The sequence below is a fragment of the Ammospiza nelsoni genome, chromosome 4 (assembly GCF_027579445.1).
Source record: "Ammospiza nelsoni isolate bAmmNel1 chromosome 4, bAmmNel1.pri, whole genome shotgun sequence".
NCBI lineage: Eukaryota > Metazoa > Chordata > Aves > Passeriformes > Passerellidae > Ammospiza > Ammospiza nelsoni.
In genome coordinates, this window is record NC_080636.1 from 6,951,307 (window position 1) to 6,965,639 (window position 14,333).

General features: G+C 47.8%; 1 protein-coding gene across 2 annotated transcripts in view; it reads right to left on the minus strand.

Moving 5' to 3' along the window:
* EXOC6B (exocyst complex component 6B) overlaps positions 1-14,333 on the minus strand; it is a 293,111-nt gene that overhangs the window by 231,124 nt on the left and 47,654 nt on the right. For both annotated transcript variants that reach the window (XM_059470236.1, XM_059470235.1), the window contains exons 2-5: positions 11,245-11,410; positions 3,053-3,100; positions 2,091-2,181; positions 1,929-1,974 (exon numbers count right to left, since the gene is read on the minus strand). In XM_059470236.1, coding sequence (XP_059326219.1) covers positions 1,929-1,974; positions 2,091-2,181; positions 3,053-3,100; positions 11,245-11,410 — 351 coding nt within the window. The remainder of the gene's footprint in view (positions 1-1,928; positions 1,975-2,090; positions 2,182-3,052; positions 3,101-11,244; positions 11,411-14,333) is intronic.

Consider the following 14,333-nt stretch of genomic DNA (forward strand, 5'->3'; position numbering starts at 1 on the left):
GATCCATGGCAGTGCCCACGGCCAGGTTGGAGCACCCTGGGTGTGGAAGTTGTGCAGTTGGGTCATCTTTGGGGTCTCCTCCAACCCAAACCCTTCCAGGATTTTACGATTCCATTTCTCACGGCTTGAAGACCACACAGAGCCAGGGGTAAATAAAAAGGTCTGATCCCTCCAGAGCATCCAGATCCCTCCAGAAATTTTGGACTTTTCCACCATTTTCCACACAGCCATGGCAAAAAAAAAAAAAAAATCTTTTCTGTCCCTTCCTTAAAATCTGGCCAATTCAGAGAAAAATTCCCTCTCTCCATCCTGATCATTCCTCTGGGATCAGCTCCACCTCCAACTCCTGGCCATGGATTCTCCATTTGGGAGCAGCTTGAGCTGGTTTAGAAACTTTCCCTATTTCCTTCTGTCTGTGGAGTTTATTCTCCAAAACTGATCCCAAACCCTGATGGCAGGACCCCTCCATGGCTGCACATCCTGAAATGATCCAAGTGAGACCTGGAGCAGATAAAAAAGTGGAATATCTTGTGCTGTGTCTGTTCAATGGAGCCATCAAATCCAGACAAAAAGAAACAGGAAAAAAAAAAACAGCCACAGCTCCCAATATTCCTGAAATGTGGATTTCAGCGTGGGTTTGGTCACAAATGAACCAATCCTAATAATGGAGGGGGGAAAGGGAAGAAATTCTCAGCTGCAGCCCCAGGAAATGCTGCCCAGAGGGAGGGCATGGAGCAGCTGAAGGATTCCCTGCAGGAATTCCCAGGGATCAGCTCCAGCTCCCACCCCACATCTGCCACCCTCAGGGCTCCAAAATTGCTCCCTGCTGCTCAAACTAACCAGGATTCCTGCCAAAATCCCAGATTTTCATCCCTCAGCAGAAGCAGGGTGGGGAAACTCCTGGATTTACAGCCCAGCATTCCTGAGGCACCAAGTGTTGAGGAATTATTTCCACAGAAGTTTTCTCACCAATTCCCACCATCTTGATGTTTCCAGCTCTTTGTCTTCCCCCCCCACATCCCCTAGGATCTCTCAGATTGGATTAAGATTTGTTTTATGGCGTTCATGGAATAAAATTTAGTTGGTAAAACATCTTGGTTATATGTACAGTATTGAGCTGCCATAAAGACCACGCAGCACCCACCCTCATTCCCAAAATCTGAACCGGCTGCCATCCCCAATATTGAGCTGCCACAAAAAACCAAGGAAACCTTAATTCACCTTAATTCCCCAAATCTGAACCTGCTGCCATGCCCATTCTCAGCTGTACCACAGGAGGATGAGCAGGACTGTGAGGAAAAGCAGCCAAAATCCAGGAAATTTAACCTAACTGCTGAGATTCTCCTTAAATTACCCAGCACCAAAGAATTCCTTGGACTCTTCCACGTAAACATTCCCTGGGATCTCTCAGATTGGATTAAGATTTGTTTTATGGCATTCATGGAATAAAATTTAGTTGGTAACACGTCTTGGCTGTATGTACAATATTGGGCTTCCATAAAAAACAAGCAGCATCCACCTTAATTCCCCAAATCTGAACCGGCTGCCATCTCCAATATTGTGCTTCCATAAAAAACCAAGGAAACCTTAATTCACCTTAATTCCCAAAATCTGAACCTGCTGCCATCCCCAATATTGAGCTTCCATTAAAAAACCAAGGAGCACCCACCTTAATTCCCAAAATCCAAACCTGTTGCCATTTCCAATACTGAGCTGCCATAAAAAATAAGGAGCATCCACCTTAATTCCCCAAATCCGAACCTGCTGCCATCCCCATTCTCAGTTGTACCACAGGAGGATGAGCAGGACTGTGAGGAAAAGCAGCCAAAAACCAGGAAATTTAACCTGAACTGCTGAGATTCTCCTTAAATTACCCAGCACCAAAGAATTCCTTGGACTCTTCCCCTGAACCCCCAGCCCAGATTTACCTCTTGGATTTCATCTGCTCCCGCAGCTTGCTGTACATCTCCAGCACTGGGAAGAGAAGGAAAACACAGCTCTGAGACAGGAGCACACAGCTGGGAATCCAAAAAGGAAACAAAAAATTGGGAATTCCACCAAAGAGCTCCAAAAAGGAGGAGGTTCCTCACCGGGGAGACACAGGGTGAGTTTATCCACCGTGGCTGAGATGTTCCTCTGCTGCAGCCGGCACTGCCTCAGCTCCTGCATGGCCAGGATCAGCTGGAAAATGGGGAAAAGCTCCCTCAGGATCAGCAGCCACCCCTGGGCTCCATCCCAGGAGCAGCAGAGCCCAAACCCTGCTCTGATAAGGGGCGAGCTCGGGATGGGGGCAGCTCCAGCTGGGGAAGTTCCCTGAATTCCCTGGATTTCAAACAGGGAGCAGCAAACCCAAAGGCATCAAACTGGCCTTGGAGCACATCCTGTGCATTCCAAAATGTTATTTCCCCTTCCCATTTTAGGCATCTCTTCCAAGATTTTTGGTTCTCAAAGGCAGGGTGTGGCCGCTCGCTCCTGGGGGATTCTCCTCATCCCAGAGTTAACGGGGATTTCATGGAGGCTCCAGGAAAAAACCTGGGATGGGGAAAAGGGGAAAACAGGGACACAAGGAGGGAATTCTCACATCCCAAAGTGAACAGGGATTTCTCAGGGCTCAGGTTCCAGAGAAAATCCTGGGATGTGGAAGAAGGAAAACAGGGATAACAAGGCCAGGCTGGACAAGGAATTTTCCTCATTTCTAGCTAAGAGGGATTTTTCACACAGGCTCCAGAGAAAATACTGAAGATGTGAAAAAAGGAAAAACAAGTGCACAAGGCTAGGTTGGACAGGGAATTCGTACATCCAAAAGCTAAAAGGGATTATTCAGGGCTCTGACTCCAGAAGAAAATCCTGGGGATGTGGAAAAGGGAAACCAAGGATACAAGGAGGGAATTCTCACATCCCAAAAGTAACAGGGATTTCTCCGGGTTCTGGTTCCAGAGAAAATCCTGGTATGTGGAAAAAGGAAAACAGAGATACAAGGCCAGGTTGGACAGGGAATTCTCCCTCCCACACCAATCCAGGCTGCAATCCCAGGACTGGATCCATCACTTACTTCTTTCCCTTCATTCTGCAGCTTCCGGTTGGTGTCTGTCACTTGGTTCTGTGGGGACATTGGGAAAAGCACAGAGCACATGCCATAAATCAGGACAATGTTCTTCCCACCGAAACAAACTGTCCATAAACACCATCCCTCCCTCTCTCCCTCCCCACGGCTCCCATCCCATGGAAAAGCTGTTTATGGCTGAGTTAACAGCCACTGCCACTGGGGGACAAATCCAGGGATTTCCCTCTTTGCCACTGGAGAAAAGGGAAAGGCAACAGGAATTCATTCAGAAGCATGGAAGCCTCAAAATGCTGGAGTTTTCATGGATCCAGTTTGGAAAAGGACACAAGGCCAGGTTGGACAGGGAATTTTCCTCATTTCAAGCTCACAGGGATTTCTCAGGGCTCAGGCTCCAGAGAAAATCCTGAGGATGTGGAAAAGGGAAAAACAAGAACACAAATCCAGGGATTTTCCTCTTTGCCACTGGAGAAAAGGGAAAGGCAACAGGAATTCATTCAAAGGCGTAGAAACCTCAAAGTGCTGGAGTTTTCATGGATCTACATTGGAAAACTCCAGTTTTCACCTGAGTGAGGGAGGAATTAATTCCCTTCCCCATCACCAATAAATTCCATTTAGGTTTTAACTCCTTCATATCCCACCAGGAAAGGATTCTTTACCAGGAGCTTTCCCTACAAATAATTATTTATATTTATGGAATTTCTTATAAAACTTCATTAGGGATCTTCATCTCCCTCTGGATGGATCCTTGCTCCTGTCTGGTGTAAGATATTTTTATATACCTTGGATAAAAAATCTCCCTATTTTTTCTGGATTATCCCACCAAGCTGGGGCTCAGAGCTGGAAAATTTCCACTTGGCAAAGCTGAGGATTCCCTGGAGAGGGAAGAGCCCAGCCCAGCCCTTCCCAGCCCCAGAAGGACCCACAGGAGAACAAAGGGGATTTGGGGGCTCATCAGGATGGAAAATCAGGAGTTCTCCCATTATTCAGCCAAGGAGTGGGAAGAGAACTTTGGGAATTCTCCCGAATTCTCCAAGCTGGGACAGCTGGAAAAACCAACCCAAACTTCCAAGCCAATATTCCCAGCTCCAGATCTCTGCCAATTCCTGAGGGAATTCCAGCAGGGTTGCTCAGAGTTCTGAGATTTCACATCACTCTGAGATTTCCATGCCATAAAACCCCTTTTTTTCACCCAAAATCTCCTTCTGCAGCTCCTAAAGCTGGACATGTTCATTTCCAAGCTCATTCCTGTAAAAGGTTTTTTCTGATCCAGGTTCTCTCCACAGTGGGAGCTGCTGCTGCATCCCTGCCCCATTTTAGGAACAAATTCCTGCCTGATTTTCAGAGTTCTTCTGCTCCTTCTGGAAGCAGAACCTTTCCCAGAGCTTGGAAAACACCAAGAGCTGGGAGACAGAGCCCTCAAAGGGCTTCCAGGAGTGGGAGATCTCACAAATCCACCCCATAGCTTTGCTTCCTTTCGAATAATCATGGAAATGAGGAATTTTTAACAAATTTCATCCCAGCGAAGGAACAGCACATGGGGCTCTCCCTTTCTCCAGCAGGATGGGGATGGAGGAGCAGGAGGAGCTCCAAAGGGGATTGGGAAGATAAAAAAAAAATCCTGGAGCAAAAATCCAGCAAGGAACAGCTGAGGGAGCTGGGAAGGGGCTGCACAATCCCTGAGGGAGCTGGGCAGGGGCTCAGCCTGGAGCAAAGGAGGCTCAGGGGGCCCTTGTGGCTCTGCACAGCTCCTGCCAGGAGGGGAACAGGGACAGGAGCAGAGGGAACAGCCTCAGGGTGGATTATTGGGAATATTCCTCATAGAAAGGGCTGCCCAGCACTGGAAGGAGCTGCAGCGGAGTCTCCATCCCTGGAAGGGTTCAAAACCCTGTGGATGTGGCACTTGGGATGGGCTTTGGTGGCGACTGGACTTAAAGATCTTGAGCAACTTTTCCAACCTCAGCAATTCCATGATCGCACAGTCTCCATCCTTCCTGAGCTCACCAGGTCAGACAGAAGGAAAGCTTTGGATTTATCCATATCAAATTGATTCAGGATCCGTTTTTTTGAAACAGGTCCCAGGCCACCACAATTTCCCCCCTGTTCCAGCCTCCCCCAGGAAGGTTTGTGGTGCTCCCAGCAGCAGAATCACCCAACCTCAGAGCTCCCTTCCATTCCCACACCAGCCATGGTGCTTTCCAAGCTTCCCAGGATGGAAAAAAGGAGTTCTCCATGATTTCCCCTCCAGCATCTGCATCCCATCTCTGGCCCTGCTGCAGTAGCTGCAGCCCTGCTGGCTGCCTGCCCTCCCCAAAACCTGCTCATTTCCTTTATGGTGTTTGGAGCTTTTACGAGCAGGAGCCCAGCATCTCCTCCAAAGATTATTTGATTTGCTCAGATCCCGAAAATCCCACCAGGAAAAAGGAATCCGTGTCGGGTAATTTAAAACCACTCCTGAACTGAGGCTGGGGCTGGAGGGGTTTGCTGCTAAAATCCCCCAGCAATCCCAACCCCAGGGAAAAGCAGGGCTGGAGCGGGGCCCTGCACGCTCCAGGATTTTGGGGGGCAGGGGGTCGTGTTTGGGATTGTTCCTGGAGTCTCCAGGCCTGGATGAACACAGGGATGGTTGTTTACACACACCCCGTGCTGCTAAGCTGGGCTTGGCAGAGTTGGGCTTTGCTAAGCCAGGCCAGATGTGCGGAGGGGGATGTGACAGTGGTCACAGGGAGGGAAGAGACAAAAATCTTGACACTGTTCAGAAGGCTGATATATTATTTTATGATATATTATTTTATACACTAAAACTATACTAAAAAGAACAGAAGGAAAAGCTTCATCTCAGAAGGATGGCTAAGCTAAGAATAGAATAGAAAAGAATGAAAACAAAGGTCTGTGGCTCTGAGAGAGAGAGAGAGCCAGCTCTGCTGTGAGTGGTCACTAATTCTAAACATCCACACGAGAATAATCACAGATCCACCTGTTGCATTCCACAGCAGCAGATAATCAATTTTTGTTCCTGAGGCCTCTAAGCTTCTCAGGAAGAAAAATCCTAAGAAAAAGATTTTCATAAAAAGATGTCTGTGACAGGGGGACAGGCAGGTGGCACGGCAGGGAGTGGGAGCACTCCAGGGGTTTGTGGGGTGAACTGTTCCCTCACCCCCAGAAAAGGGCTCAGAAAGTCCCTGGGATCATCCCAGAGGGGCAGAACGCTGCGAGAGAGGAGCAAGGGCAGCTGGAGAGGAACCCTGGGAATGGAGCCTTGTCACAGATGTATTTTCTGAAAAATCCTTTAGTTAGTATCTTTTCTCCTGAGAAGCTCAGAAGCTTCAGCTTCTCCATGTTTTGCTGCTTTGGAATGTGATTTGGAGAATTGTTTACCCAGCATGTGAATTGTTTTTAGTTGATGACCAGTGACAGCCACCTGTGTCGAGGCTGTGAGCAGACACAAGATTTTATTATCATTTTTTCCTTTCCTTTCAAGCTTTCTGATGAAATCCTTTCTTCTATTCTTTAGAATAGTTTTAATATGTCATTTTCTTTTAATATAATATATATCATAAAGTAATAAATCAGCCTTCTGAAACATGGAGTCAGATTCTCATCTCTTCCATCATCCTGGGACCATCAAACACCACCACAGAGCCACCTCTGGATCTGTCCCTATTCCTGCTGGTGACATCCACTCCCAAGGGAAGGGACAGTGACCAGAGCCATCCTTCATGCTGCAATCCCAAAAACTGCTCCCAGCTCTCTTCTCTACACATGAGGGAAGATTGATTCCCCAAAAGTGTTGTCCTGCCCTGGCAGGGGTGGAGTGATGATTCCTGAAGGATCTAAATCCATGGATGTGGCACCTGGGGACATGGCCTGGGCAGTGCTGGGAATGGTTGGACTCCGAGGGATTTTCCAATCTGAACAATTCTGGGATTCCATGAAATTATAAAGGAATCATCTCTGGTTTCTGAATGACAGGGCAGAAAGCTGTAGAATTAAAAAGGGCTTGGCAGCCATGTGAGCTGGGATTCCTGGAGAAGGGAGGAAGGACAGCCCCAGCTGGGACAACACTGGGGGAGGTGGGATAAAAATCCACCAGGAATGGCCCAGCTAAGTGAGAGAATCAGGGAATGGGTTGGGGGCAATCCAGTTGCATGGGCAGGGACACCTCCCACTGTCCCAGGTGGATCCAAGCCCCAGTGTCCAACCTGGCCTTGGGCACTGCCAGGGATCCAGGGGCGGCCACAGCAAATCTGGGAATTCCAGCTCAGCCCCTGCCCACCCTCCCAGCCAGCAATTCCTTGCCAAGATCCCACCATTCAGTCCATGGCATGAACATGAGGGCAGCTCTTTGCTGAGCCACAGCAGGGCAGCTGGAAATCACAAATCCCAAAATCATCATGGTTGGAAAAGATCACCCAGTCCAACCAGGACCACCACTGCCCAATGTCCCCAAGTGTCACATCCACAGGGCTGTGAAACCCCTCAGGGATGGAGATTCCAAACTTCCCTGGGCACTTTCAATTCCTGACATCCCTTTCCATGAGGAAATTCCTCCCAATATCCAATCTAAACTTCCCCAGGCCCAGCCTGAGGCCGTTCCCTCTGCTCCTGTCCCTGTTCCCTGGAGCAGAGCCCGACCCCCCCGGCTGTGCCCTCCTGGCAGGAGCTGTGCAGAGCCACAAGGGCCCCTGAGCCTCCTTTGCTCCAGGCTGAGCCCCTGCCCAGCTCCCTCAGGGATTCTGCAGCCCCTTCCCAGCTCCCTCAGGGATTCTGCAGCCCCTTCCCAGCTCCCTCAGGGATTGTGCAGCCCCTTCCCAGCTCCCTCAGGGATTCTCCAGCCCCTTCCCAGCTCTGTTCCTGCCCTGGCCACACTCCAGCCCCTCCAGGGCTCTCCTCAGCACTGGAGGTGCCCCAGCAGTGCCAGCACAGGGGACAAGGGCACTGCCTTGGCACTGCCACCCCAGAGCTGGCACATCCCAGGGGTCTCTTGCCCACCTGGGCATCTCAGGCTCATGTCCAGCCAGCTGATGCTCAAGGAGATAAACTTCCCAGGGCAGTGCTTGGGGACAAATAGGGACAGAAAACACAGCCCTGAGGTTCTGCTCAGGTTTAGTTCATTTGGGGCTACTCAGCCACAGAAGGTGACACATCCAGGGCGAGCTAAAACAACAGCAAAAAGGACATTTGTGCAAAAACCCAACCCCAGAGCAGCCCAGAGCACATGAGAGGAGGAGGAGGGAGCAGGGAGGGCCCCGCTGGCTCCTCACGGGTTCAAAGGCCCAGATCAAATGGAGGATGAATGGCTGGAACCAAACCCACTCTCAGCACTCGATCCTCAGATGATTCCCCAGGGAAAGCCTCACAAAGAGGGCCCAGGGTTTCAGAAAGGCTTTTCTGGGGATGTTTTCGCCATGTGCTGTTTTATGGATCACATAGGCCTGGAAATCAAGGGAGATCCTGAGGGGACAGGGATGGACTTCACAGTGAGCCACCAACAAAGGGGCTGGTGGCAGAATGGGAACCAGCTCCGAGCAAACAAACAATGTGCAAGTCTTGGCTGGAAACAATGCCTTGAAAAAATAAAAAAATAAATTTAAAAAAGGGGAAAAAAAACTACTTATTCCAATGGATCCATCCTGCAATGAATTGCTGTGTGAATTCTCCTCAGGACATCCCTCAGGAAGGTGTTCCTGAGAGGAAACCCCATTTTGGGATGGAGACTTGGATGTGTCAAGTAAGAATCCTGCTGGGAAATGCCACAGGTAGTTTTAAATGAATGAATAAATGTGTTAAAAGCAGCACTCAGCACCCTGACTTTGAGTTCTTCCCTTTTCTCCAGAAAATCTGCTTTTTCTGACAGATTTTGTGATTTAGAACTTCAGCTTTTCCAGTCTCCCACACTCCTGAACACCAGGAAAGTTGTTCTCAATTCCCAGGAAGGTCCTTTTCACCAGGACAGGCTCCACTCAGCCAGAAAACCTCTCTGCGCTGCTTCCTGGGGACAAACCACAACTTTTTGGGAGCCACTCGACTCAGCCCCATTCCCTAAGTGACTCTTCAGGCAGGGATTTTGGGTTTCCAGCCCAGGTCCCAGCTTGTTCCTGCAGGAAGGGATGGCCCAGACTCTCCCTGCCAAGCTTGGATTTGTGGAGAAGAAACAGGAAGGTTTTGACACTCCTGTGCCCCCCAAATCTGGAATATTTGTATTTTAAAGTACAGGAACCGAGCTTGAGTCCCAAGCACTTCCAACCTCCTGCTCCCTTTTCCTGAAGCCTCTCCAGTTTCCTTCCTGCCCTTCTTCCAAATTGTCATCCTACAAATGACTTTTTCCACACATTACTGAGCGCTTTTCCAAGAACTGGGTAAATCCCACCTTCCCCTCATCTTTCTGCACACTTTTAAAGGCCACAAGACTTATTTTAGCTCAAGAAACTGGGATAAGTTCCATGAGGAAAAGCACTTTTCCTAATGAAAACAGGCTTGGCTTGAAATTTCTCGGTGCTTTTAATGCACCACACTGGTCCAGTTTGGCCAAATAATTGCTAAACTTTCAATGACCAACCCATTGCTCCAGGAACAATTAAAATAAATATTTATATTTCTTTTTTTTTTTTTTTTTAATAGAAATGTCCTGGATAAAAGGAGAAAAGATTGATGTGGTTCTGAGAATCCCAGAGTGCCTGGGATGGGGCCACCTAAAAAGAGCTGCCCAGGGCAGTGTCAGGGCAGGATTTTCACAGAACTCACAGGGTTGGAAGAGACCTTAAAGATACCAAATCCAACCCCAACTGAACCCTGGCACCCAGTGCCACATCCAGGCTGCATTAAACACACCCAGGGATGGGGACTCCACCACCTCTCCGGGCAGAACATTCCAGAACTTTATCACCCTGACGCCTCAGGATTGAGCTTTTCTATTTTTCACATTCTGTGCTGCTTAATGTGTGGGTCTGGGTTCATATTATGGGATGGTGACAAAACAATTCCTTCTCTAGCTGGGCACCAAGGACAAATGACCCAAATCTCTGCCCAAGAGCACAAACACCGTGGGCTGAGAGAGAAAAACAAGCAGGGTGGGACTGCATGGGCTAAAGCTGCAATGGGACAATGAACTGCAAGGTGCAAATGGAGCAGAACTGATCACAGTGACAGATCCCCTGAGCGCTCGTGCATTTTGGGACCATTTTGGGTCATCCTGGGTTCATTTTGGGACCATTTTGGGTAATCTTGGGTTCATTTTGGGACCATTTTGGGTCATCCTGGGTTCATTTTGGGACCATTTTGGGTAATCCTGGGTGCAGCCCTGGCTGGGCTCTTGTGCTGCCCCAGGTGGATCCATTGAGAAGATCCTTTTAACAAATCCCTGCTTTATTCTTTAACGCTGTTCTGCCTCTGTTCCAGCTCAGCCTTCCCAAGGCATCAACCCTTCCTGTAGAACACTTTTCCGTGCTATCCAGCCTGTATTTTCACTGTAAGAGCCTAAATGAGGGATGTGGGACTCCAGGCAGCTTCTCAAAATGCAGTTTATTCCATCCAAGAGGTTACAGCAGTGCAGGGTTGTGGGTGACAGAGCTGTGCCCACAGCTGTCAGCTCCAGCTGCAGGCAGGCCTGGACACCCTTAGTTTAGGTTACAAATGCATTATAGACTTTTTTTTTTTGTTACATTTCATTATAAACTTTTCCTTTGGTTACAATGCATTATATACTTTTCTTTGCCAAGTATCTCAATACAGCAGAACCAATCTATACCTTAACTTTTATCTCTAGCCTATCATAACTGCTATACTTACCATATTCATGTTACTGTTCTCCAATCACTGAAAGTCAGTACATTACAGTTTAAGCTAGAAGTTGTTTTTCAGTTTTCTAGCAGTGCAAAATTCTGAGACCTTTTTTCTACTTGCCACATTTGCTGCCTTGTTTGCCTGTGCTCTCTTTCTGCTTGGTAAAAACATCTTCTTGTTTGGGCTGGGTTTATCCTTTGCTCTAAGCCATAAAAACCCCTTCTAACTAACACACCCTCTGCCTCCTTGGTTATCCAGTGAGACTGGCTCAGCAGTTCTTTTCTTCTATATCAAAACCTGTTTTAATTTCTATTCCTTCATCAGACTCTACATTTTAAAATCTTTCTGCCAAACATCTGTGAGACTTCCTTGTCAAACCTTCATCCTTCCCAACATCTCACCTTGAGTTTCTGGGCCTCTCCCCGGACCTTGAGCAGCTCGGTGATGGAGTCCACGAAGCCCTGGTAGTGGAAGTTGCACATCTTCTCGATCTCGCGGTCGTGGTTGCGGATCCGCGCCTCCAGCTTCTCCATGAAGCGCCCGTGCTCCTCCCCATCGTACACAGACCTGCAGGGACAGCCAGATCAGCACCCCAGAGCAGCACTCCCCCAGATCAGCACCCCAGAGCAGCACTCCCCCAGATCAGCACCCCAGATCAGCACCCCCAGAGCAGCACCCCCAGAGCAGCACTCCCCCAGATCAGCACCCCAGAGCAGCACTCCTAGATCAGCACCCCCAGCTCTGCTGCCAGGATCCACCAGGAACATTGAAAATCTGACCCCAGAAATGTCCTCTGGACATCCCAGATCAGCATCTCCAGCTCAGCACCGCCAGATGAGCACCCCCAGCTCTGCTGCCAGGAACATCCAAAGTCTGACCCCAAAAACACCCCCTGGACACACCAAATCAGCACCGCCAGCTCAGCACCCCCAGCTCAGCACCCTCAGCTCTGCTGCCAGGAACATCCAGAATCTAACACCAAAAATGTCCTCTGAACACACCAAATCAGCACCTTCAGCTCAGCACCCCCAGCTCTGTTGCCAAGATCTACCAGGAACATCCAGAACTTCACCCCAAAAGGTACAAAAAGGAATGTTCCTCACCCAGGAATATCCAAAACCAGACCCCAAAAATATCCTCTGGACATCCCAGCTCAGCATCCCCAGCTCTGCTGCCAGGTTTTATGAAGAACATCCAAACCTGACCCCAAAAACAGCCTCTGGACATCCCAGTTCAGCATCTCCAGCTTGGCTGCCAGGATCCACCAGGAATATCCAAAACCTCACCCCAAAAGGAACAAAAATTAATGTTCCTCACCCAGGGACATCCAAAACCCGACCCCAAAAATGCCCTCCTGGGACAAAGGTACGGGTCATAAACCAGGTATTAAATTGGGTTTTAAAATGTTTCTATTCCAAGTTTACTTTTCCTTTTTCACCATTTTGTGTTCCCAGATAAACCAGACCAGCCCAAACCAGGCCTGAAATGTTTCCATTCCACCTTTTTTCTCCTTTTTCCATCATTTTGGTGTTCCCTAAGAGACAAACCAAGCCCAAAACGTTTCTATTCCAACCTTTCTTTTCATTTTTACATCATTTTGGTGTCCCCTGAGAGACAAGAACAACCCAGCAGGACCTGAAATGTTTCCATTCCAACCCTTTTTTTTTTCCTTATCCCATCTCTCCCCACCCTCCTTCAGCTTCAAATTAAATGTAAGGATAGAAGTTAAACCCAAATTTCTGTCCCTCAAATGTTTCCCTGGAAAGCAGAAGGAACAAGTCCCACTCTGGCAATTCCAGGGTTGTTTTCCTGTTTTTTTACACCAAATATGGATACTTTTAATGGACTGTGGCAATCCCACCCTTGGCCCTGCCTTTGGGAAGTTTTGGCTCCTAAATCTGAATTCCCTCCCAGCCCAAGAGTTAAGCTTGGAGTGAGGTTTATGGATTTGAGCTTGGGCCAGATATTAGGGAAAAATTAGGGATAGAGCAGATTCCAGGCAGCCTTTGGAGAGAAAAGATGGGAATGACAAAGAGAAAATATGGGAATGAGAGAAAAAAGATGGGAATGACCAAAGAGAAAAGATGGGAATGACAGAGAGAAAAGATGGGAATGACCAAAGAGAAAAGATGGGAATGACCAGAGAAAAGATGGGAATGACAGAGAGAAAAGATGGGAATAAAAGAGAAAAGATAGGAATGACCAGAGGAAAGATAGGAATGAGCAGAGAGAAAAGATGGGAATGACCAAAGATAAAAGATGGGAATAACCAGACAGAAAATATGGGAATGACCAGACAGAAAATATGGGAATGACCAGAGAGAAAATATGGGAATAACAGAGTTGACCAAGATGTGACAATGAAATATTAAAAATCATTAATCAGTGATCATTAAAAAATCATTAAGCAGTGAGGAGCAACATTCCAGAGGGAACCCCAGGAATGCAGGTGGACACAGGAAATCCTTTCTCCTGCACTGGGATCTGTGCTCTCCCTTTGGAGAATCCCATCCCTAAAATCCACACAGGCCCCCAAGAAACAGGAAAAATCCCAAGACAGAGCTAAAAGCTGGGAAAAATCTATTTAGTTTTTATTCTTTCAGGCCATTTAATTTCTGCGGGTTCAGTAAAAGATTCTCAGTGTCAAAACCAAAATTCCAGAATTGTAAAATCTCATTAAATTCAGTGTGAGAGAACCCAGACACCCAGAGCAGGTGATGGAGAGGGCATTGCCTTCTCCTGCTCGGTCGAAAAGTGCAAAAAAGAGAGAAAACCTCCTCAGATCACATGAGAGGCAGCACTGGAGTGGTGCTGCTGGATTTTCATTGAAGTTTGGTGGAGTTTTGGCTGCTGAAATGTGAAATTTGGAGCCCGAGTGCCATCTAGTGCCGCACGGCCTCCTAGCAGGGTCCCAGTGACTCCAAAGATCTCAGCTCAAAAATGAGAATTCCAATAAAAAAAATAAAGGTGGATAAGTTGTGTCTGCACTCAGGGATAAAGTGAAACAATAAAAACCCCACAGCAATGATGTGCTTGTGCTCAAAGACAAATCTGGGATTTACATCTGAAAATGGTGGGGGGAAAAAACACCTCAAAATTACTGAAAATGTCCAGAAAAAATTCCCTTTGGAGGTGGCAAAGTTAAGGAATAAATATCTGATTACTAAACCCCTTTGGTTATTAGAAATTCCATTATTTTATTCATTTTCAGCCAAACTTCAGTGTGGAAAAAATAAAGTTTGGTGTCAGACAGGAAGGAAACACCAGCACATCATGGGAAGCTCTTCCCTCCTGAGCTCTCCTGACCCTCCAGAATTCCTTTTCCAGGAAAATCCAGTCTTAAATCTTCCCTTCTGAGCTCTCCTGCTCCTCCAGAATTCCTTTTCCAGAAAAATTCAGCTCTCCTGACCCTCCAGGATCCCTTTTCCAGGAAAATCCAGTGTTGAACCTTCCCTTCTGATCTTTCCTGACCCTCCAGAATTCATTTTCC